This window comes from Silene latifolia, chromosome 1 (assembly GCF_048544455.1).
Source record: "Silene latifolia isolate original U9 population chromosome 1, ASM4854445v1, whole genome shotgun sequence".
Classification (NCBI taxonomy): Eukaryota; Viridiplantae; Streptophyta; class Magnoliopsida; order Caryophyllales; family Caryophyllaceae; genus Silene; species Silene latifolia.
In genome coordinates, this window is record NC_133526.1 from 1,196,548 (window position 1) to 1,222,080 (window position 25,533).

Sequence of the window (25,533 nt, forward strand, 5' to 3'; positions counted from 1 at the left end):
TACTATAAAGTTCTTAGTGGTTTTTGTATTTTTTTAAATACATTTTTACCCCCCCCCCCCCCCTACGTATGTACCCATAGTTTATAAAGATCACGTTCTTTCTTGCTTAATTACAACTCATTTCGATTCAGCTCAATTTCATTTAATTCAATTCAATTTAGCTTAGATCCATTAATTTCAGTTTAGTTTAATTGAGCTCCCTTTCAACTGAAAAGAACCGGGACTTTGAAATTTTTCTTTTTTTAGTTAAAAACTTTGAAAATTCGGATGTACTTTATACATCAAAATGCTGACGATGATCATATGTTAGTTTGACCTAACGAGTAATGACGATGATCATATGTTAGAAGCAATAATGACCTAATAACCATTTAGTTACACATGGTAGTAATGTAACATGGCATGGCATCAGTTTTGTATCATGCTTATGTAAGCTTAAAAGCTTATAAATCAAATAAAATTATCATGCTTAGGTAAGCTTAAAAATCAAATAAAAATAAGATTAATTACGCTAACATAAGTCTGATGATCTGACTTGTTGAAGATTAATTAGATGTTGATTATTCTCTTGAGTAGAACTTAAGGTAATCGTCACTAAAATTCCAATTTTTTATTTTTTATTTTTACATTTTTTTTACGAGGCACACCTAAAGTGATGAGTGAAGACGATGTAATATGCAAATTAGTACCGAGATATGCAAGTAAAAAAAAATGAATGCTTAATCTAATTTGTACATAAAATTAAGTTTGAATTGTCTCAAGGATCATTATCAAAAAGATAAATTGTTAGGTTCACCGAATGTACCATGTTATTGTACACCTTAATGGCTTAATCAATAAAAAAAAAAATTAAATAATACGAATTATCATACAAAACAAATTAAAATTTACTTCGTAAATAAAATAAGAAATAAAGTTTTTTATTAATTAAGATGTGCGATAATTTGGTAGAATCTGTCTCCTAATTCAAGGACTTTTCTAATCCAGGTGACTTTATGAAGAGAGGAGAAGAATATCCTAACTGTCCATAGTAATCTACCTTTTTCTAACATAGCAATTATTATGCATGAAAAAAAGGTTTAAAAGGAGTCTACACATATAGGAGAGTTTGATTTTAAACTCATAGAGTTAAAAGTCATGTCAAAAAGTAAAATGGAAAAATTAATCTAGTTTAACTTGGTGGTGTCACCGGTGTACCATCCTTGTTATTTTTAATAATAATCTAGTCATGTTTTTTTTTTTTTTTCAGTTTATTTTTAATTTAACTTTATTCAGTTCATTTCAACTTAAGCAAGTTTAAATTCACTAGTTTAATTTAGTTATAATTAAAAAGTATCATCAGGATATTAAAAAATTAATCAAGCCACTAGAATATTAAACCATTAATTAAACAAAAATTATTACTCGCATATTATTGTTAGTATCGGAAAATAAACTCCGTATAAAACAAAATCATTTGTGCAATATTATTATTCTTGGGTGCAAAGTACATAAATATACATAAATAATACACAAAGGTCATCCTTTGAGCAAGAAGACCACGCCTAAGACAATTCTTGTCAACAATAATAATTTACAAACATGATAATGACTACGTACGTACTACAAGTATGTTCATTTTTATTATTACTACGATGTATTTCGTATCACTTTTGTGGTAAACACGTATGATACTCGAAAGATGGTTGGCTAAAAACCTCCATCCGAGTATATTTACTCACAGTAAAACAAAATAAATTACTTCTACGTAAAATTAACCTAATTAACATCTGGACACGATGCTACATTTCAATTTGTAGCATATTAATTAATTAATCCCATAATCGCGGGATTAATTAATTAACTAAGTGTTAATTAAATATAAGCTTGATTGATACCACCCATGTCGAGCACGTCCAATGTGTTCATAACATCAATTTCAGCAAACAAGTCAACGCCGAAATCTTGAATTCCGAAATCTTGACAATCTAGTAACCAAGAATTATTGTCTTCCCATATAGGCAAGGCATTATTATTATTATTATTATTATTATTATTATTATTATTATTGTTAATCTCCATGCCTTGTTGATTATTACCATACGAGCAAGGCGATTTCCATGACGAAATATCATTATTATCGTCCCATAAGTAGCTCAATAGCGCGTCATCAATGCTAATATTATCGATTAAGATTGACGTAGATTGTTGATCAATGGTTACGTTATTCTCTGAAGGAGGGCTATTTTCGGTAGTGACCTCAGATGTCGAGTTAATCATCGTTGTTACGCTGCTTAATGGACCATTATCGGTTTCTAATGATGATGATGACGATGATGGAGCTTGGTTATTCAAGGATTCAGCTGTACTAATATCGGAATTATTGTTGTTATTAGAGGATAATGAGGAGGATTGGTTTTGGAAATTATTCTTCTTCTTCTTATTATTATTATCGTTGTTATTATTATTATTACTATTATTATTCGAGGTTTGATTGGTGTTTAATGGTTCATGGGTGACGGGATTAATTCCCATCTTAATAAGCTTCTTCTTGATATGAGTATTCCAGTGATTCTTGATTTCGTTATCTGTTCTTCCAGGTAATCTAGCAGCAATCTTGGACCACCTGATTTATCATAGTCGATAAACAATCCATAATTAGATAAGTCTAGTACCATTTTAAAAATGATTTAAATAGTAAAAATAAAAAAGTTATCCACTTACATAATTAACAATAGTTATTATCAATAGTGATTATTTAAGCAAAAGAGGATTGAAAAGCAAGCTTTCTATAATCTAAAAGACAAGGATAATTATTGTAGACAACGTCATTGTATCAAAACAACAAGGTTACAAAAATAATGTTTTACTACTAATGTCAAAATCATGCAAAAGTTACGTAATATGTTACTTAAAAGTTACTTCAACTACGACGTGGTTTATTTGTCTACTTCTCTTCTAATTAAACAGCTTAATAAAATCAAAATATCAAATTAAAGCATAGTGTTATAATAGTAAAGAATTACTATTCTACAATTGTAATAATGCTCGACTCGAGTGTAAATTTGAATATTATAATTTTTGAAATTACTAAGGAAATTATTTGTTTGATAATATAGCATGTCACAAATCACACATTATTTATTTGAGAATATAGCCATTCTGTTTTTAGAAGATGTGTAGAATTTCGAAAAATATAGTGAAATAGGTCGAATGGAGGACATAATCTTATTAAGTTTGTTAATAAAATGCATGATTGTGCATGGATACTTATTATTCGACGTAGATTATATATTCATATGTAGGCATTGAGAAATAATCTTATGTTATTGAGAAATAATCTAGACTGTATACAGTCATTCAGAATTGATCTTATATTATTACTGTTTTACATATGAAACTGTCTGCTTTTAAAAATCGCTTCATGTAATTAAGCATGAATTATCCAAATAATGAAGACAAACCTGTTGCCAAGACGAGCATGAAGATCAATAACCAATTGCTCTTCATCATCACTAAGAAGGCCCCTCTTCAAATCGGGACGAAGATAATTCGTCCATCTCAATCGACAACTCTTACCACACCGTCTTAAGCCAGCGAGTTTAGGGACCGCTCTCCAACAACATTGGCCATTGGTGAGAATGAAGTTAATAAGCTTTTTATCTTCGTCGGCGGTCCACGGCCCTTTCTTCACCCCTAATTTGTCACAACAAGGTTGTCGACCCATCGATATCGAACGGCAACGCGGAATAACTTCACTCGTAACCTTAATTTACACTAGACAAAAGCAAGAGTCTCCTATTGCAAAATATTGATAACAATGTGCACAAACTAAGACAACTTGTGTGAAATGACACATAACAAAAGTCTATTGCACCAACCTTTATATAAAGGGGTGACTTGGGTCCTTAAGTTAATGGGATTTCTTACATCTTTCTACCAACATACATATATATAATATATAACTTTTTTGTCGACTTGTGTAAGATAAGCATATCCGTTTTGAATTTAAAATAGATCAAATTAAATATACAGCGAGGCATTCTAAAAAACAGATTGTTCAGGAAATAGTAAAAAATTGTGTTATGTACTCTCTCCATCCCGGTCAATTGTTATCCTTTGGTTTTGGCACAAAGACCAAGGAAAGAGGAGGGGGCCAATTACTAAATGACAAGTGGAACAAATTGAGTGTAAATGATCAAATTGTTCATCAAGTTCATTCTTAAAATAGAAAGGACAACAATTGACTGAGACACCCAAAAATGGAAAAGTATAACAAATGACCGGGACAAATGGAGTATCTAAATACTCCGTATCCCATTAGTCATCCGGTTTTAAGTAAACCTGATAAAATTGACCAAGCCTAAATGACCGGCCTGTATAACCCGACCTGACGCATAAATTGATGACCTGAGATTGACTCGTAACCCGAACTGACATGACATGAATGTTTATTGATCCACAAGGTAAATCATCCTTATATAACTTGATGATGATTGATAACTAACCCGAATCTGAATTGACCGACCCGATTAATGTGAAACCTAAAAATGACCCAACTCGAACTAAATTGAATATCATCTGATCCGGTTGACCCATTTGCCAAATATAATTTTACAATAAGTCTCTCTTAAGACAGATATATCCGTCTTACGATTAAAATGAGTCAAATATATGTCACTTACAAAGATAAAGACAAGTCTTTTGCTAATATTTAGACATTTTGTTTTTATCTTATCTACAAAAATGATACTCCCTCCTATTCACAATAAACTTCCCCTTTCATTTTGACACAAAAATTAAGGAAACACACTACCCCACCCTATAAATAAATTTGGACCACACAAATACACTACCCCACCATACAATTAAATTTGGATCACACAAACACTTACCAAAAAAGGAAATAGGGAAGTTATTGTGAATAGACGAAAAAAAAAATATGGAAGTTTATTGTAAATTGGAGGGAGTATTTATTTGATCCGTCTTAAGCTTAAGACGGATAATATCCGTCGTAAATGAAATTTTGTGATAATTTTAATTTCAAGGCGGATATGAATATATCCGTTTTAAGAGAAACTAACAGGATTAATAAAGGTAGGAGACCACCAAAGTATACATGAAAGGTGCTTGGGAACAACAAGCTAACTTCTTCTGGTGTTTTCAGCACTTTGGGCCCACAACAAAATGGTGTAAGATTGGGTTACCCAACTAGAGAGCTACACATAAGCATTACCTATTTGGAAAGATTAAGCCTTTTTTTTTAATACATTTTTGTTTATTTTTGCTTTTCAAAATTTAATGGATTATACAAAAGAATTTTCCTGTTTTTGAAAGCTTACTCAAACATAGCATCACCACTTTCGTCATTATTTATTTGTTTTTTATTTTATTTTTATTATTTAATGTTAGAATAGTGCAATATATAGAGTGGTGCAATGTGCATGGGTAATGTGTAACCATGGTTAATGGTTTTGTGTCAGGACCAACCCTTGTGGTCTGCATAACCTTAGTGAGATAATCAACAATCACTTTCAATGATAGCACCTTATCTTCTCTATGACCTTGTTTGGGCACTTAATTATTTTCATACTACCATCCATCTTTTAAGCCTTGGATTGTGTGCCATTATTATATCCGCGAAATCAGAATTTGTAGTTAGAGAACGGATAACTTGCACGAAGGTGAACCAGTAAGAAAATGAGAAAAACATGAAATAAAATCGAAAATGTTAACAAACATTTCGAATTTTCATTGTTTAGGAAGGTGCATGTAAAACATTATATGCTAAATAACAAGATCGATATAACATCTTCTACACCGATCATTGAGTAATAGTACAGTAATTAATAAGGTGTATAAACATTATAAGGTAATTGTGACTTACTTGCTTATATAACAATTTTAGATGATAATTTGTGTCTATAGAGCCATAAAGGGTTGCTAAACTAGGAGTATTAATCCACAATTCCACACCCTTAACTTCATCATTTAGTACCAAGTGATAGATCGGTCATCTGAATTATTCAAAGTATTTAATATGCAAATTCAAAGAAATTGATACTTAGACATTATCTAATATAACTTAAATATTTCAAATTCTTTTTATATAATGACATTTTAGTTAATTATTATGAGTTTTATTGCTATCAAATAAGCTATAAATACATTACGCAAACTCGGGGTTGAGTGAAATTTTATCTCTATCTTAACGACTAGGCTAAGACATCTGTAACAGTAATTACCAGCAGGTCGTTTTATAATTATACTCAGTAGTGTGAAATCTGGTTCAAATAAAATTTTGGAAATTACAAAGAAATTATCTTAATTTGATTCATATCATGCATTATCCACTCTTTAATATTCATCCTATTTGGTTTGGCACTATGCAATTTTTGTCACTAGGCCTTTGAAAATGAGATCTAAGACACGCTAATATTGTCAAAGGTCGTCTAAAAATTCATACAAGGTATTTCAATATCATTGATATAGTAGAAACTAGAAATTGTAGTCGATTGATCGATAATGTGTTGACTAATAGATAGACATACATTAGTCTTGTAGACGACCATCTAGATGGGATATTATTCTTATTTATTAGAAGTATACTTGTCTTACACAAACATTAGTATGCGTCACACAAGAATTGAATTTGAACAAAAAATTGTCTTTAATCTTAAATGCAAACAATAAATAATTATTTATATCCATGCATTTTCAATACTTCTCGTCGCGAATTTTTCATTCTAGATAAAGTTCGAAATAAATTTAAATTATCTGTACCAATTCTGGAAGCTTTTGTAAAAATGAATGCAACTAGATAGTCCAGGATACTAATCTCTCTATGCAACAATTTTACATTCATATTAATGCAAAATTACTTGCTATATTTAACAAATTATCCATATAGAAGAATTTAAATAAATGTAAATGTCTTTTTTTGTTTACTAAACTATTTTAATGTAAAATTGGTTCACTTTGTAAAGCCACATATTTTCAAAATAGTATATGTCATGCTTAATACTCAAATAATTCAAAATATATTATTAATGTAATCATCATACACCCTATAGTAATCTTAATACAAATTCTTGTATAATTTGGTTTAATAAAAAGTTTGTAAACCGAACTTTTTAAATAATTAACTTTTCATTCAAACTGATTATTATTTGTAGTTAATATATTCATTTGACGTTTTCTGTCTAAATGTCTTACAAAAAAAAAAGTGTAATCTTCAAATGAGTTTGTTTTTTTACTTAATTTCAACTCATTTCAGTTTAATTCAGGTTCATTCAGTTCAATTCAGTTCAGCTCATCTCTTCATAAATTAACTTTAGGTTATGTTTTTTCTGGCTTAATTTCAGTCCAGTTTCATTCAGTTCAGTCCAACTCATCTATTTACAAATTAACTCTTAAATCTTACCTAAGTTCTATTCAGTTCAGTTCAGCTTCAATAAGTTCAGTTTATCTCAACTTCATTCAATTCAATTCAACCTTTTCAATCAAAAACAACATGGCCTTATTCCAGTTCAAAACTTCGACTATATATATTAAATTAAGTCCACTTCAGCTCCTTTAAATAAAAAACAAATCGATCTTTAACTCTTACGAAGACTATCTAATTAGTCACTAAAGTACACCATATACAATTAAAATTTGGAGAATAGTTTATAAATAAGGTTGAAGTACCCCACACGGACACAAGAAACCGGCACGCATGCGGTAGACAGATTTCAAAAGATAAACCAATCACAATTGATTTTGATAATATTCACGCCACTTTTTTCCATTTGAATTGGCCACATATTTAAGCTAGTGTTATAAAATTCGTCCCACTTTCTAATGTATTGCGACACTTGTTAATTCTAGATTGTTCCATGGCTGACCCGTTTCCTAGCTATTCGGGTTGCTAATTGCCATATACTCCGTTTTACACTTTTCCCCCGAAACTCAACTAGTTTTAAACCCGCGTAAAATTGCACGGGTATGTATTTGGGCCGGTATTAATGATTTTGAATGATTTTTTTTTTTTTTTGCATTTCTATTGTAATTATCTAATCGGTCTAAATCAGCGATTTACATAATCAATATTTACACTTGTTTCAAATATGTGTTCAAATGCAATGGTTTAAGAGTAAATAACGTAATATACTATTGTAAATAAAATTTGCATACATAAAAAACTTTATACTCCGAATAAAGAAATAAAATTTAGTAATCTACTTTAACACAGTTTAGTGTAACATCAGAATGTCAAAGCTTATATGATTTATTGGTGAAATAAGTATGCGCTAGTTAGCCCATATACAATGAAGTACATGGATCGATAAATAATACTTCGTATTTTGTTTTGATAATTAAATATTTCCTATTTTTAACTAACAAATTCAAAGATGTCGTATTTATCATAAAATTTCGAATTGTTAAAATAAAATTAATAATCCGTATATAAAATAAAATCAAAGTGTAAAGCTTGGGCTATTATCGCTTTGGACTTGTTGTCAGTAAATTTATTGCATATGTATAAATATAGTTTTATCAAATTATTCGGAATGTATAAAATTATTTCATAGTATTATTTTCATTTATTCCGATTTGTAATTCATACCGCTTATATGCCATTAATTTCATTTATTCGGAATGTATAAAATTATTTCATAGTATTTGTTCTACGATGGAATTTGTAGGATATTTGTATTGGCGGAATTCTGAAGAAATATACTCCTTTGCACACTAACAGGTCCCACCATAACATAATTTTTTTTTTTTATAAAAAAAAGGCTAAATTAATGAGGTGGCACGTCCTGGATTGAGTATTCTCTTCTGAATTAATTAAGATAAAATTAGGCATAATAGAAATAACACTTGGCCCCGAAAAGCCCTAATTCAATGGAACTCAGAGTCTCGGACATTATGGTGGCAAAGGGATGAGACCTCTTTCAAGGCTCCAATTTAATAGCCTGACCCGTGTTAACCCGTTTTAAAAAAAGAAAAAAAAGCATAACAGGTCAGATTAGAACAAACATAAGTTAGTCTGACCGACCCATCCCCTAGAAAGACCTGTTTAGGGCTCAGTCTAGCTAGAAAGCTCGACCTGCCACATAACAGCATGCATGACCCTGCCTTAACCAATAACTAGCTCGGGCCATTGCCTCCGATCCATGAATTAAGCCAGAGTCGGTGAGTCCACATTAACCGTCCAAATTAAGTCATCGCAATAGTAAAGGCTAACCCATGGCTCATATAGTCATATATAGTCATACTGATGTAAACAATGCGGTTTGGGTTGGTAGCTTGAGTGCTTGACCACCATGCAAAAAGCTCATTTATATAATTCCATATGGACTGTAACAATCATTGTAAGGCATTAGGCACCTCACTCTTAACCTTTTCATGCTGCATAACGCATTCAAGCCACAGGATGCAAGAGTATTATTTTGTGTATTCACTTTTTCGCCATCATTTGTTTATCTTTATGAGAGATTTAAACTTAAATTTATTATCGTCTAATATTGTTAATTGTAGATAATAATATTCCTATAATGCATGTATTTCATTTACAGAATATTGTATATACTGCCGTCAAAGGTAAACAAATGATTGAGTAACTGGAGACTAGAGAGTTCGTATGTAGTTTAAAATAAAAAATAGATAACTATTGAACGGAATAGAAAGAGTTATAAATGTTTCTCAAAAAAAAATCAAAGCGATGAATTGAAATAGGATAATGTTTGCGGTCATAGAAACAATGGATAAACCTTAGAAAAATAGCGAAAAATAGTTTTTTTGGGTGTCACATGAGTCATATACTCATACGACAATACAGTACAACGAAAGAAGAATTTAAACCTATAACCAATAACCTATGGAGTATTATTTAAAATACTTCCGTCTTAACCAATAAGCTAAGATCGCTTCAACCGAAGTACAATGTGAATGAAACGGAAGATAAGAGACCAAGGCGAAATCGGAAAGAACAACATTACAAAATTATGCATGCTTGAAATTACGTACCCTTTACTTTAAACATTGATTGGTCACGTACATAAAACTATTTTAATTTTAAAGTTTTTAAATTCCTCCGTATGATTAACCTCTATTACTCTATCTAGCTAGGAACCTAGGAAGTTTGACATGAAGTACTTAGTACAACTCAAAAATTAACCTCGTCATTATCCTACCCGGTACGGAATTACACTTGCCGCATTCTCAAAGAACCTCTATTTCCTCAAAAAATTAGATCAAACATTCAAAGTTCAAATCTTAGAAGATCTTGGTCTCGTACGTATAATAATTTTTAATACGCAGATATGTTGAAATTTGAATACTTGCGACAGACTATGTTGTGTCATCCTGGTCGGCTGGTCGGAGTTACCGTGAGGTGCGTGCGCTTATACTTCGTCCGTTTTAATCATTTACTAGTTGGAAAGCCCGTGCGATGGACGGGTCTTCCATTAGGATTATCTGTAAAAATATATTCTTAAGTTGATAAAAAAAAAGTCCTACTATATTGTCATTGATAAAAAAATTTATGTAATTGGTGTAGATGAGATAACCTATGAATTATTAGTGCTTTTAACATAAAAGTTTTATCATCGATTAGTATAACATCGAGTGATATAGTTATTGTACTTAGTATGTAGCTAGCTTTTTCATTGTTACAGCCTACATGCACAATCAGTTTTTAATTAAATACAAAACGCTCTCTTTATAAACATGGCGGAGCTCGCCAATATGAACCCTTAATAACGAAGACATGTCTTTATGAGTTTTGCAAATTATTTTACAACTATGTAAAACTCAATGATGTTACAAAAAACAGCAAGTATCATATATACATATATTTAGTGCGTTGAGAGAAAATGTTAGATCTCTTACAACATAATTTTACCTTGACTATTTACAATTAAGAGTATTTGCTCCTCATAAACATCTCGCAAAATCGAATTCGAACTGAATTCCAATAGAATTAGTAGTCTTTAAACACAATCAAAATAACTCTGATTATTCTATTACATAAAATGCACGGGCACCTAGTAGTATCATCTGTGATAATTTAATTTACTTGTATTAGGATAATTTTATTAAAATATTAAGAAATCTACATTTATTAGGATAATTTTATTAAAATTATTTCGAAATCTACTCTTGTTAGAAATTCTAAAAAAATTGGACTCTCTAATATATAAATTTAATCTACTTGTATTAGGATAATTTTATTAAAATAATAAGAAATATACATCATTTGTATTGGGATAATTTTATTAAAATATTAAGAAATATGCATTTATTAGGATAATTTTATTAAATTTGTTTCGAAATATACTCTCTAATATATAAATTTAATCTACTTGTATTAGGATAATTTTATTAAAATATTAAGAAATATACATCATTTGTATTGGGATAATTTTATTAAAATATTAAGAAATATACGTTTATTAGGATAATTTTATTAAATTTGTTTCGAAATATACTCTTGTTAGAAATTCTAAAAAAGTTGGACTCTCTAATATCGCTCGAAAAGTTTCTGCTTTATATATATGTATGTATTGATTGATTGATTGATTGATGTATTGATTTATCCTTAAATTTCTAATAAAAATATATTCTTTAAAAAGAATAAAAATAAGATAAATAAATGATTAAAACGAGGGGAATAAACTACTTAAATGTTGTTTTAGGTTACTAATCAAAATATTTTGATATAGCATATAACGTATATTAATAATTATTCATATTTTATGTGTTATTATTCACATTACACCATTATTTACAATATATACATACCGTGTTAACTGTGGTTTAGGTTTATCATACAAACTCAGAAAAGGATAGCATGTATGATCAACGTCATTGAATTTATAAGAATAGAAAATTCAATAAATTCAATAACTACAGTTTAATCAATATTTAATTTGGGCATACTCGTTCATTTGAATTGAAACACTTTAAATTGAATTGAATTGAATTGAATTGTACTAAACTTGACTGAACTTAACTGTTTGGACCGACTTAAGCTGAATTAAACTTTTAAGACCTAGATTGAATTGAAGTAAACTGAAAATAAGTGGAAAAAAGGGCCTAATTAATACTCGTAATATACTTCTAAATTAGATCGAAATTAATAAAAATCTTGCTCTCGAAATAATTTATCTCCCAAGTATAAAAATAATGATAGTAAAATTACCCAAAGGATAGCATTGCTTAAAAGACAAAGGCTGTCCGGTAAAATCTCGACATTTAGCACCATTGCAGTTACAACTTACGAGTCCAAAATCAGTACAAGTAGGATTGCTTACATAAATGTCCATATTTCACAATTGCTTACACATAAGAATACCAGTTTTGCAGTCTACACTACTAATCTTTGCTTTGCTCATACATTGCATGATCTTTAAGATATACCTAATTCACTGTTATTTTCGCGATAGCGATAACTACTTCTCATTGTCAAGCAATGTGTCTATATGTATATTTTGCATAAAATGTACAACATGTTACATGTACTACTAATGCATTGAAACAAGAAATACCGACAACAGGCATCGAGCTTCTGAGCTGAATTTTAGTGTGTTTGGGCTAAGCTTGGCTCGAGTATGAGCTCGAGCTCAGTTTGACTAATCTTGAGCTCAACATTGACGAGCTGATTCTAAGGACTTGTTGTGCAGGCTCAGATCGTTTACGTCCTAGTCAAAAATATACCCCATTTGTTATGTTTTGATTGTACATCTTTACTCCATCCGTACCAATCATTTGTTTCTCTTTTATATTCTTTGTAAAAGGTACTCGTATTTTTTAATGAAAGATAATAAATAATTGGGACAAAGGGAGTAAACAATTAACTTTTTTTTCGTGTTAATTGGTCTTATGTAAAATAGGTTTGACACTAAATTAGTGTAAACTATTTATTAAAGACATATATGCGATATGCCCCTCACTAAATTAGTGGAAACTACTAAAGTTAGTGTTTTAAAGGTCAATCGGTTCAGTATAGCTTCAGGTGTACTTAGCTTAAGGTCTTCCTTTGCTTAATCGAATTCAATTAATCTTTTTTTATGCAGATTGAGTCGGGTTTCAGGTACTATTTATGTTACTCGTATAGGAATTTCAATTGTTTAAGAAATTTAAATATTATCGATTGTTTTTTTTGGGTCCTAAGATGATCGCAGTTGTAGAAATTAATGTGTTGTAATTTAAACGCAATTTCATAAACTTGTTTGGAGATCACGAAGAATTCTTTCCTAATGATGTTTATGAAACTATGGAATTAGAATTGTGAGCGCATTTGGATTTGAGATGATGACAAAAAAACTTGATCAGAAAAATACGGAGTATATTTATGGAATTTTTTTTTTTAAAAAAATATTGCGTTAGAATATGTCAGAGAAAAAAGTACTCCCTTCGTCCCGATAAATTGTTGTCCTTTGGTTTTGGCTGCAAGACAAAAAAAAAAAAGGAGGGGCCAATTACCAAATGACAATTTGACAAATGGAACAAATTGGGTGTGAATGATCAAATTATTCATCAAGTTCATTCTTAAAATAAAAAGAACAATAATTGACTGAGACACTCAAAAATAAAATAGGACAATAAATGACCGGGACAGATAAAATATACGATAAGAGATAGGATTGATGCAAATATAGAATCGAAATAACTACTGTGGCCTATGGGACATGAATGTTTAGAAGCCCAGATTTTAACTAGATTGAAATTAATAAAGAATTGAGCCCAACTTCAATTTTAGGTTGCCAAACATGTTAATCAAATTTGAGGTGCAAGAAGAGTCTTTCATTTTGGGTCACTATTCACTGATCACAAGCCGATTAACATATTTCCTCCATTTCAATGAACAGATCATTCTTTTAGGCGTTATTTATAGGTGAAGAGAATCTTCATTATAACTTCTAATCCCCCCTACTACTAAGAGAATAAAATTCTCTTAGTAGTTTCCCGCCCAAGTGCTTTCCACTATGATTGGGCCTGCCTTCTGGACTGAAAAAACCACATATCACGTTCTAAGTTGGGCCCACTACTTAAACTAATTGATTTTGCAAATATTCTACCGTGATACTTCTTCCAATCTTTAACTTTTCTAATTATACCATCATATGTTGGGCCCACTACTTAAACTAATTGATTTTTCAAAAAAAAGATTTTTAAAAAAAAATTTGATGTAGTTAAAATATTTTCATAAAAAACACAATTTATGGAATTATTCAATTCTTTTAATTAATATTAGTTGTTTTTTATAAAAATTCGCGAGATATAAATCTAAAATCTATAACTAATACACTAAAAATTAAAAGGTCTATATTTACCGCGCATTTGCGCGGGATCTACACTAGTATATAACATAAAAGGATAGTCATGTGAGATCTTTTTGAAATTGTCTTATCGAGTACAATATTAATATCCATTTTTTTTTTTTATAATTTTTAGTAATCCCCCTTATACTAAAAGAATAAGAGATCTCCAAAATTTCTCCGCCTAAATGAATTTGACTATAATTGAGCTTTCATTATATCATATCTGTAATTATGCTTTTATTATATCATATCTGTAATTGGACTTTCATTATATTATATTTACAACTGGATTATATTGAACTTTTTCTTTTCTACCGACTAATACAAAAGCATTAATGATAATATATTTTACAATTAAATTTCAAATTGAGTTAAATATCAGTTGTATAATTGTTATTTTCCTTAATAGTTCTACCTAAAAAACCGCGCATTTGCGCGAGATATATACTAGTATATAACTAAAGATATAAGCAAAAGAAATTGTGCATTGATATACGTGTATAAAGTAAACTATACTCATTGGAACGAAAGAAATATTCAATTTAATTTTTCGAGTTCAGCTTTATTTTACCGACCTAAGTATCTTATCAAGAGTTTAGACCCGACCCGCTTATATAATTAACGGGCATATGCAAAATCCCCATGTGGGCTGCCCATAGAACGTACAAACCCATAATTTATCCAAAAGAAAAAGAGAAATAAATCAAATACCGTTATCCACCAAAAAACCAGAAATAGATAACAAACCAATTACAGCCAAGAACTTCACTTATTCTCAATTTCACTTACATCAAATCCTTAAGGCCAATTTCAATGGCCGCACTAAGCTTCGGGATTTCCGCCATACGTCCACGCACTACTCTCTTCCCTTCTTCAAGACCAAGAATTTCTTGCGTTTGGGTACTGATAATTTATTAACACAAATTATTCAATAAGACGGTTATAACACATACAACAACGTTGTCGTGTGTGTATTATAAGGTCGTTATACACGGTATGAGTCTACGAGACTAATGGAGTATTTTTGTTTGTTTTAAATGGAAGGTAGGACCCAGAAGGAGTGTTCAAAACACCGGTACAAACAGGGCATTTAGCAAGGTTAGAATTCAAGAAGAAATTTGAGAAAGATGATGAAGCTAAAGAAGCTTATGAACGTCATTTGAGAGAAGAGAAAGAACGGCGCGAGGCGTTTCGTCAGGTTAATTATTTTTTCTAGTACCCTTTTCTTTCATCTTTCATGGGTTTTGCTCAAAATTCTATTGTATTGTCTAATTAATTTAGCATAAATTCTTACTTGAGACGGTCACAAATTCTTATTTCAAAATTCTATTGTCTGGTTTAATTAATTTAAATAACGCTAAAAAGAAAAAAGGGTTGTGAGACGTCACAGGTTAATTTAAACCATGTTCTTTTGGGGTGTATTTGTGTAAGGAAGGATAAGGTTTATGTTTGGTATTTTTACTCAATGTGTGTGAGTAGTGGTTGTTGAATTTGAGTCATAAGAATGTGAAAATAGGATTGCCAAATTTTGTAATTGGCGTTACAGCCGTTCTTTTCGACTGAAACTATTTGAATTGATGTGAACTGAACTGAACTTATAGAACTTGAACCAGACTAAATTTAGAGGTAGTGAAGAGAAGTGAACATAACTGTCCCCGAAAAACAAAATTGGACTGAAGTCGACTTGAGGGACATTCACTTAAATGAACTGAATTTGTAGAATCTGAACTAGACTGAAGTAAGCTTAAGTGAATTTAGCTTATCGGACATCAAACGAACTTATAAAACCTGAACTAGACTGAAGTGAAGATGATTTGAGTTTGGTTGGACTGGTTTTTATTTCATTATTTGATGTGTATTTCTGATTGGGGCTGCTGTTGAATTGCAGTCACGAGTTGTACCAGATACATCTGCCGGGTTGATTGAGTATTTTCTTGACACTGAGGCTCAAGAGATTGAATACGAGATCTCGAGGTTGAGGCCTAGGTTAGTCTGCTTTCTCTTCTTCAGAGCTTCATTTTTCTTATTTAGCCTTCCTCATGAAATGTTTGATGATTTGCCGTATAAAAAACATTCGTGAGTCGATGTGTAGATTGATGCAGTCACCTTGAGTTACGGAAAATGATGTTGGAAATAGGCGTAAATGAATGTAGATTGATGCAGTCATGTAATACTGAACACACAATTTCTGGTTTGGAGGGAAACGATGAAAACAAGCGTAAATGAATGTTGATTGATGCAGTAATCTTATGTGGTAGTTGTAATTCTCTTGCAGATTAGATGATGAATTTTTCAGAGATCTGAAATCAGAGTTGGGATTGCTCCGTTTTTCTGTGACTAAAACTCAGGTTATTATCTAACGATATTTCCTGGCATCCCTTGACGTGATCATTCCTTAATACGAGTAATAAATTACTGCTATTGAGTTTGTTAGGACATGGAGGATCGGATGATTGAGCTGGAAGCACTGCAGAAGGCCCTTCTTGAGGGAATTGGTCTGTTTCAACAGTTACAGACTTGCAGTTTTCATTTCCGTCACTTAAACTAAAACTTATGCTTACTTGTGCCTGGTTTTTTCTTCCAGAGGCATACGATCAAATGCAGACCGAGCTAGTAAAAGCAAAGCAAAGTCTTACGAAAATATTTACATCAAAGGATATTAAGACTACTGTATGTACTCCCCTTCCTCGTCTTAATTTTTTATTGCATAGAAATTATTTAGTTGAGTTTATAACTAGTTTCATTGTGCTTACCTGCAGTTGCTTGATATGGTAGAGAAGAATGAGCTGAATCGGTCTTTATTGACGCTTCTTGATGAAAATATAGCAAGCGCTCAGCGAAGTGATCAGGTTAGTGTTGCTTTGAGAATCGAGTATTAATTCATTTCTGTAAATTCAGCATTCTTGCCTACATTTTTTAGCATTCAGAATTCCTGTCAGTTGAAACAGGCAAACCCATTTCCTTATTTTGCATAAAATATCAACTTGAAACTGATGAATGAAAGTGATCATGAATCCTTGAACAGAAGCAAGCTGCGGACTACATGGAGAAGATCCGCGGGGCTGTTCTCAAGTATGTAACCGTTTAGGGTGGAAACTTCGATGAATAGTTTTCTTTCGCAACCATCTGAGATTATAATTATTGTTCCTTCTTATCTGCGTAATGAAATTTTGTATGAAAGGAACTGAGAATTATCACGACTGATGTTCACTCATCATCAGTGTATAGCCAAAACCTATACAATGTAGTTGCAATGCAATGTTTCACGTTATTTTTAGCTAGACCTGAGAAACGGGTTAATAGGGCCGGGTTTGGGGTGGAGTAAATTCGAAACAGGTCAACTTCGGGTTTGTAGGGTTCGAGTCAGGTTGGGCCGGGTCATTTCTAGTTCGGGTCATTTTTGGCTCAACAATAAACAATTTGGTCCAATCATATTTGGTCGGGTCAAGTTCCGGTCAAGCTCGGGTGTTGGGTTTAATACTGGTAAGGTTATTCGAGTCGAGTCATACGGAAAAGGTCAATTCTGCCAGGTCTAGTCACGGCTCTCATCACGAAATCTTGAACAAAATAAAGAACTTATTAAAATTTAAAATTGGACAAATTTGGACTAGCCTTAAAGGTAAGACAAAAAGACTGTCTTATAAAACAATTTGGATAAACTTTTTAACGATATGAATTCGGGTTGGATGCTGTACATCAATGGATGGTTTCTCATTCCTTATGGCCCTGTTTGGTAAACAACATATTGAGCAAAATTAGTAAATTCCGGCCTAATTAGTAGTTTGACCAAGCAATCTACTATTTCCATGTGTTTGGTAAACGGGCGTATTCGATAAAGATATTAGTCGGAATCTCATCGTTTTTGAATATCTTTGCTAATAGCGGATATTGCATTAGCATATTCACTTTATTCATGAAACCATTCTAATTATTTTAAAATCTGCTAATAACCAAACACCCATTTCTAATTCTGCTGATTTGTTTGATAGTCAAATCTGCTACTGAAATCTGCTAACATATCCTGCTAAAGTAATCCGCTATCATGAATCTGCTTTGTTATTTACCAAACAAGCTAAGGCTAAAATCAACAAATTTCATGGTTCTAGGCCGGATTAGTTGGGCCCAAAACTGATGGATTAAATATGGGTCACATACTCACATAGTTAAACTAGCCCAATTAGGTTAGTTGGATCGGCTTTAAATTAGACCAGTGTTTATGAACCACTGACAAATTACTAAATTGAACTGTGAAATTTAATCAAGAAAATTGAGTAATATCCTGAAATTTATATATTAATTATTTTAATCACAAAACTAATAATTTAATTTTATAAACTTCTCAACTTGTTTTAATGATATTTTCTTTCCGCGAATCTAATAATCTCAGTTTGTATTTTTGTTTTATAAAGAGCAAGTAATATGCGTCAACTCATTCCTAACAAAGTTTAGCAATTTGTATTTAGAATTTTATTTTATTTTAATTATAAATTGTTTTAATTTGATGAAAAGTTATATTTTATTGAAAAATTAATAGTTTAATGTTTATTTATTTTCTTATTTAAAGTAAATAAAGTTTGAAGTGAAATTTTTTCCTTATGTAAGTAAATGAAATTTGCAGGGAAACCTTTTGAAATTTTCTTATATATGGTAAAGAATATGACTAAAAATAGACAATAGAATGAGTCTTAGGTGCAAAACTTAAGCGAGAAAATTTAGTTTTGTTAATCTTTTAGTAGATAGGGGATTGTCATGATATTTAATAATGTATAAACTTTCCTTTTTCAATGTTAACACATGCAAGTCTGGTCAATATATAATACGAAGTATTTATCTTGTATGGCAGACCACCCAAACAGCCTAGGTGGGGCCAGGCTGGGTAACCAGTGTTTTCAGATCCATGTTTTGGCAGCTCGACCAGCCAGCATTAGCATATCTGACATTTGGGCCGTTTTAGGGGTTGAAGGAGGAAATGCTATGTCAGGCTTGAAATTATGGACTTTATAAGAAGAAAGGCGTTTGAACAGGCCTCCTTGGCTAGCTAGAGGAGCCTGACTTGCCTTAGTTAGCCCGTCTGGGCTCTAACCCGTCCCGTGACCATGTCTACTACGACTCTACTAGTATGGTATGGGTCATTTCATAGATAGTGTCTAAACCTGTCAAAACTCGACCCTACCCGAAAACCTGACCCGTTTTTTAGGGTTACAAACCCGGTTTTTTCGACACGCGACCCGTTTGACCCGAATCCGAAATGACCCGTTATTTTAGGGTCGAGACCCGACCCGTTGGGTCAAGGAAAAATCATGAATTTTATTAAAAATATTGATATTTATATATTATATTTGAAAATATAGTTTAAAAATTATTTTTTTATTACTTAAAATTAAAAATTCAACTAAAAAGTCAATTTTATATAACTTTTATAATATTTAATAATAAAATAATTATTAAAAAAACTTTATTTTAATAATTATATCAATATAATTATTGTATATGATAAATATGGTTAAAATAATAATTTTAAATATATTTTACTTTTTAAAAAAATATTTTTTAAATTAAAAAAATCGTTTTAAAAAGACGTTAAAAATTATTTCTTGTCCCGTATTCTGACCCTAACCCGACCCGTGAACCGTATGGCCCGACCCGTATTTGACCCGACCCGAGACCCGACCCGCCCGATCCGTTTGACAGGTCTAATAGTGTCTCACAGTGTAATGTTCTACATAAAGAATTAGTCGATGTTTCCATAGTCCTCCTAATTGCCATGATGAGTTACCCAAGTAGAACATTTTTATTATTCTTGATTGTTTGCTAGTTGCACTATGTAATTATTTATATCGCCTGCATCGTGAGAGTGCACCCGCACCTCAGTAAACAAGACTTGTAAACTTATTAAAAAATTACTCATACAATTACATATTAGTATCGATTAATCGTTTCAATATGATAGACAAAAATTTAATTAAAAAAAAACTTAAACTTCTCTCCAAAAAAAAGTACAAAAACAATAAAAATACCAAATTTAATGGCTTTAAAATTGATAATATCGACGTTTATGTTACTATGGTTTGCGTCACCAATATTTGCAAAACCATGGACTGCTACTAGTTCGACACCATGCGTTACAAAAGTATTAGAAGGCGTTTGTGGCGAATTATTTGTCGACCATACGAAATGTTGCGACACTATTCTGGACCAAACTAGGGCCGATTTGAAGTGTATGTGCAACGCTTTTGACGTTGATGAAAGCTTCATAAATAGTTTTGTATCGAACTGTTTGTTCATTGGCACTATATATGAAGATGTTGATACTCTTTGCCAGGGTATGATTTTACTCCTCTTTTATTTTCAAAAATGAGTATTCCCTTCGCCTCGATTAAACATTTAAGTCAATCTTTAACTTAAAAATGGTTTACTTTGAGAAACTTTTAATTTTACTTTTTTCATAATTTGATATTTTATAACGATAACCAACATTTTTTTTTGTAAAATATTGTACATAATGGCTTATTAAAATTTATTATAGACGGTCTTTTAAAAGAGTTGTTTAAAGATGATAATGTTTTTATCAGCAAACACATTCAACTTTTGAAACAATAGTGAAAGAGCTAGTATGTCTTTTTTAAGTTAATAATGAATTTTTGACATTGTTTTGTTATCTACACACTGACACAGCTGGTTCAACAACTGCGGCCAATTTAACAAGATCGACCAATTCAAAAAAATCAGCCGGTTCGACTTCGTCAGTGCGTCGTCTATATACTACACCCACTTATGACGACGGAACATCAGGTAAGTAAGGCATCTATTTTATTTAAAAGCGTTCGTTTGTGAGCTTGTAAAGTGGACTCTCCGTCCAGGATATAGTATAAAATCGACTTTGTTTTAGTAAAAGAAAAAAAAAAGATTATATACATGTATTTTGCCAAAATCATTACGTATTTCTTTCAAAATATTCGCCAAAATAGCCATATGAACATTTTAATTACGAGAATAACCATTTAATTATTAAGCTGCCTAAGAAAATAGCACTAGCTACATGGTTCGGTTCAAGTCGGTTGGATTAGATTCGGTGCGGTTCAATTTGATGATTATACATTATATAACTGTTCCGGGTATAATTCCAGAGCAGATTTGTTTACCACGTAAGCTTAGTGAAATGATGTCTTTCCTTGTCTTGACTCTTCCTTTCGGTCTCTCCTGAAACGATGAACAAACTGAGGGCTCGGCTTTGCACCGAGCGTACTCACTCCGACGCTCAAGTCAGTAAACTTAAAGGGATTAAGTTGTGTGTTACTTGACAAAGTATATTGTAGAGAGATAAAGGAGTTTATACCAGATGAATAGTGAGTTTTAGGTTAGATTGTGGATCCCCTTCTCAATGAGAGAAGTGGAGTATTTATAGACTTTCACCTTTTGTGACGTAGTGGCCAAGTGGGCCAAGTGGCGTAGCAGGTGGAAAGTCTGTTCTACCCTCGGCGGAGGGACCCATGGCAGGCCGGCGGGCCCTGTTGACTCCATGCCGAGGGGTCTTGGATATGAGTACGCGGATATGTGTCCCGGCTGGCTAGTTGCCTAGCCGAGACCCAGGTGACAGGCCGACAGGCTGCGTCGGCTAGACTGTCCAAGGTGTTGACTTGCTTTGGATATCTTTGACCTTGCTCAATGTGTTGACTCGGTCAGCGGGTGCAGAAAATGCCCCATCAATAACCAATCTTTAAACTTGTTAATGATTATTTGTTAAAACTGATCATGACTTCATGAGGGAGAACTTTGCGGTCTTATCCGGTGTGAATCCGAGTTAAATCGGATGCTAAAACGTTTCATTGTATTGCAGCCGCAGTAAACGCAATGATAATATATACCGTTGTTGTGCCATTAGTCGTCACAATAGTGGTGATCATTATCATCGTCGTATCCGTCATATGCATTTGCAAAAGCCAACAAGTTAGGGTCAGACCGAATGGTAATTATTTCTGCATCTCGATCTCGTTCATTTATTTAGCTTTTTTATTTTTTGTAAAAATATATTTTAATTAAATGTAAATAAATGATTGAAACAGAAGGAGTAATTCTAAATTTACTGACTGTTTGATTTTAAAATAGCATATGCCCATGTAAACAAGGTGCAAGAGTTGCCATTGCCAAGTCCGATTTATACCAATCTCGTTCCCTTGGCCCCATCAACGATGACAAAGCTACCGCGGACATTGCCTCGAGTAACCTATAAGGAAGATTTAAAGACGGCGGAGTCGCAACAATATGATTTGGAAACTCTCCAAGCTGCCACAAACAATTTCTCAATTGCCAACAAAATTGGTGGAGGTGCTTTTGGCTTAGTATACAAGGTAAATCAAAATGATTTTCTTCGTGTGTAAATGGAGTTTTAAGGGCAATTTTTCTTTTTCTTTTCTTTTTTTTGCTATGTACCAAAAAAAAAAGAGTTGTTTTTGCTTCAAGATTTAAACAATGATTCACATTAATCGACTATCAAAATTGTCAATTGTACGTTGTTCTTAATGTTGTTGCACGTGACACAATTGATGCTTTTTTTTGGTAGCCGTAAAAATAATTTTTATACAGATGACATTTGATTCATTTGGTCAAATGCACTTATTTTAGTAATATGGGGTCACAAATTGAAGCTAATTTTTGCAAATGAATTGTTTTTTTTCATAGGGCATCTTATTAGATGGACGAGAAATAGCTGTGAAAAGGTTATCACACAACTCAAGCCAAGGTGAGAAAGAATTTAAGGCTGAAATCGAACTTCTTACAAAGCTTCAACACCGGAATTTGGTTCGATTACTAGGATTTTGCTTAAAGAACGGCGAGGCATTGCTTGTGTATGAATTAGTGACCAACAAGAGTCTCGACTATTTCCTATTCGGTAATCTTGACTTCTTACCGTAAATTTATTTGTCTGTTTTTCTTATCTGTTCTTTACGTTTTCTATTATAGTGATATTGAAGCGATTTGTTTTTTCACAGATAATAAAAAGAGACAAGAATTGACGTGGCCAATTCGGTTTCAAATTATAAAAGGCATTGCACGAGGCCTGTTATATCTACACGACGACTCTCCTCAACGAACAATTCATCGTGATCTTAAAGCACCTAATGTTTTGTTAGATGCGGAAATGAACCCTAAGATTGCAGACTTTGGGTTGGCCAGAACATCCGCTCTCAAACAAACGCACGTCCATACCAAAGAAGATTGCACTTGATCGAGTAAGTCTCACTTGTAATTATTTCCTTCTCCTCCAAATCCGATACTGCGTCTTGCAAATTGAAAAACCAGGAATATGTGAGAAGAGGAAAGGAAGGAAGTTGAACGTAATTGATATTGCATTAACAGAGTATTACAACCCTAAATATACTTGTGCTATATCCTAAAGAACAAGTTATGTATAATATATTGCCTAAGTTAGATTATATACAATAAGATCATATCTCATAATATGGTAAATATCGTCTAATACTCCCCCTCAAGTTGGAGCACTTGGAGTACCAATGCCCAACTTGGACTGAAGATACTCGAATGCCTCACTTCCAAGAGCTTTCGTAAAAATATCGGCAATTTGATCCTTGCTCCTTACATGCGAAGTAGAAATTGTCTTAGTCACTAGGTGATGACGAACAAAATGACAATCCACTTCAATGTGTTTAGTTCGATCATGAAAGACGGGATTCTTTGCAATATGCGTCGCGGCTTTGTTGTCACACAAAATTTCCATAGGCTTAGTATGATCTATACCCAGGGACTGCAAAAAGGACTTCAACCATAACAATTCCTTCGTTACTCCAGCTAAGGCTCGATATTCCGCTTCGGCCGTGGATAATGCAACAGTGGCTTGCTTTCTCGCTTTCCACGAAATGGGTGAATTTCCTAGAGACACATAGTAACCCGTAATGGACCGTCGTGATAACGGGCAGCTGGCATAATCTGAGTCCGAATAACCTCGCAAAGACAAGTCACTGTTTCTGCTGAGCACAATTCCCTTTCCCGGGCTGCTTTTGATATAACGTATAACTCTATGGACTGCATCTAAATGTTCTCGTCTTGGGGCGTGGACAAATTGAGCTAAAATATGAACTGAATACACCAAATCTGGCCTTGTTATCGTCAAATAAATAAGACGACCCACCAATCTTCTATACTTCAACGGATCATATAAAACTTCACTCTTAGCTAATGCCAACTGATGGTTTGGTTGGATAGGCGTGTACACCGGTTTACATCCTTCCATTCCCGCTTCCTTCACTAATTCCAAAGCATATTTCCGTTGACTTAGAAAAAGGCCCTTTGCACTCGAGGCTATCTCAATTCCCAAGAAATATTTCAAACGCCCAAGGTCTTTTACCCCAAAACTCCGATCAAGGAAGGCCTTAAGTCGATCACTAGCATTTTTGTTATTACTTACAATAATCATATCGTCAACATACACCAATAAACCAATAAAAATTCCATCGTTATTGTAAGTAAAAAGAGAGTAATCCGCTAGTGATTGAACGAAGCCATACCTTGTTAGAGAACTCGTGAGTTTGGCAAACCAGTTTCGTGATGCTTGTTTAAGCCCATACAAGGATTTCAAAAGCTTACATACCTTGCCCGGTCCTTGTCCCCCGGATTCCCGGTGGCAATCTCATATAAACTTCTTCGTCTAAATCTCCGTGAAGAAAGGCGTTGTTCACATCCAACTCGCTCTATTCCCCATCCTTTTGACACGGCTACGACAAGCAAGCATCTCACACTTGTCATTTTTGCGACTGGTGCAAAGGTTTCATGGAAGTCGATCCCTTCAACTTGAGTGTATCCTTGTGCTACTAACCGCGCTTTATAGCGCTCAATAGTTCCGTCTGCTTTCAACTTTATCTTGTACACCCAACGACACCCAATTGGTTTCTTACCCTTGGGTAAGTCAACTATTTTCCATGTTCCATTTAATTCTAGTGCCTCTATCTCCTTATTCATAGCATTTCGCCATTCTTGTTTGGCGCATCTTCATAGCATTTGGGCTCTTCCATAGCATCAACACGAGCCAAAAATTTCCTGTGATTAAGGGAAAAACAATTCGTTGTGACATAATTTGCTATAGGATATCGAGTACCTTTCTTTGTGGATGGTGACTGGACGGATTGAGCATTTGTTATGGGGTCTATAATGCGGCGCTTTTACACACATAATCCTTCTTCCAAGAGTATGGTTCGAAACGTTGTCGAGCACCACGTCCTCTGTTTCG

The 25,533-nt window shown here is 32.7% G+C and overlaps 3 protein-coding genes across 3 annotated transcripts; 2 read left to right on the forward strand and 1 right to left on the reverse strand.

Moving 5' to 3' along the window:
- Positions 1–1,442: 1,442 nt before the first annotated feature.
- Positions 1,443–3,907, reverse strand: LOC141591795 (uncharacterized). The gene is made up of 2 exons (XM_074412265.1): positions 3,444–3,907; positions 1,443–2,605 (listed from the first exon to the last, which is right to left on the reverse strand). Exons 1-2 carry the CDS (start codon positions 3,704–3,706, stop codon positions 1,855–1,857), a joined length of 1,014 nt encoding a protein of 337 aa, XP_074268366.1. The 5' UTR covers positions 3,707–3,907; the 3' UTR covers positions 1,443–1,854.
- Positions 3,908–14,932: 11,025 nt separating this feature from the next.
- On the forward strand, positions 14,933–17,571 carry LOC141591881 (uncharacterized). The gene is made up of 8 exons (XM_074412373.1): positions 14,933–15,191; positions 15,340–15,489; positions 16,180–16,277; positions 16,567–16,639; positions 16,726–16,786; positions 16,876–16,961; positions 17,051–17,140; positions 17,317–17,571. Exons 1-8 carry the CDS (start codon positions 15,105–15,107, stop codon positions 17,377–17,379), a joined length of 708 nt encoding a protein of 235 aa, XP_074268474.1. The 5' UTR covers positions 14,933–15,104; the 3' UTR covers positions 17,380–17,571.
- Positions 17,572–22,480: 4,909 nt separating this feature from the next.
- On the forward strand, positions 22,481–23,517 carry LOC141604510 (cysteine-rich receptor-like protein kinase 5). Its single transcript, XM_074423311.1, has 3 exons — positions 22,481–22,639; positions 22,971–23,181; positions 23,282–23,517. Exons 1-3 carry the CDS (start codon positions 22,481–22,483, stop codon positions 23,515–23,517), a joined length of 606 nt encoding a protein of 201 aa, XP_074279412.1.
- Positions 23,518–25,533: the final 2,016 nt, after the last annotated feature.

What these genes read in the sequence shown, in the direction of transcription:
- LOC141604510 (XM_074423311.1), top strand. Translation starts at nt 22,481, where the DNA reads ATGACAAAGCTACCGCGGACATTGCCTCGAGTAACCTATAAGGAAGAT. An exon ending in CTTTTGGCTTAGTATACAAG is followed by an intron (nt 22,640 to 22,970) that starts GTAAATCAAAAT and finishes TTTTTTTCATAG; the next exon opens with GGCATCTTATTAGATGGACG. An exon ending in TCTCGACTATTTCCTATTCG is followed by an intron (nt 23,182 to 23,281) that starts GTAATCTTGACT and finishes GTTTTTTCACAG; the next exon opens with ATAATAAAAAGAGACAAGAA.
- LOC141591881 (XM_074412373.1), top strand. Translation starts at nt 15,105, where the DNA reads ATGGCCGCACTAAGCTTCGGGATTTCCGCCATACGTCCACGCACTACT. An exon ending in ATCTCGAGGTTGAGGCCTAG is followed by an intron (nt 16,278 to 16,566) that starts GTTAGTCTGCTT and finishes ATTCTCTTGCAG; the next exon opens with ATTAGATGATGAATTTTTCA. An exon ending in GCGCTCAGCGAAGTGATCAG is followed by an intron (nt 17,141 to 17,316) that starts GTTAGTGTTGCT and finishes ATCCTTGAACAG; the next exon opens with AAGCAAGCTGCGGACTACAT.
- LOC141591795 (XM_074412265.1), bottom strand. Translation starts at nt 3,706, where the DNA reads ATGGGTCGACAACCTTGTTGTGACAAATTAGGGGTGAAGAAAGGGCCG. An exon ending in CATGCTCGTCTTGGCAACAG is followed by an intron (nt 2,606 to 3,443) that starts GTTTGTCTTCAT and finishes ATGATAAATCAG; the next exon opens with GTGGTCCAAGATTGCTGCTA.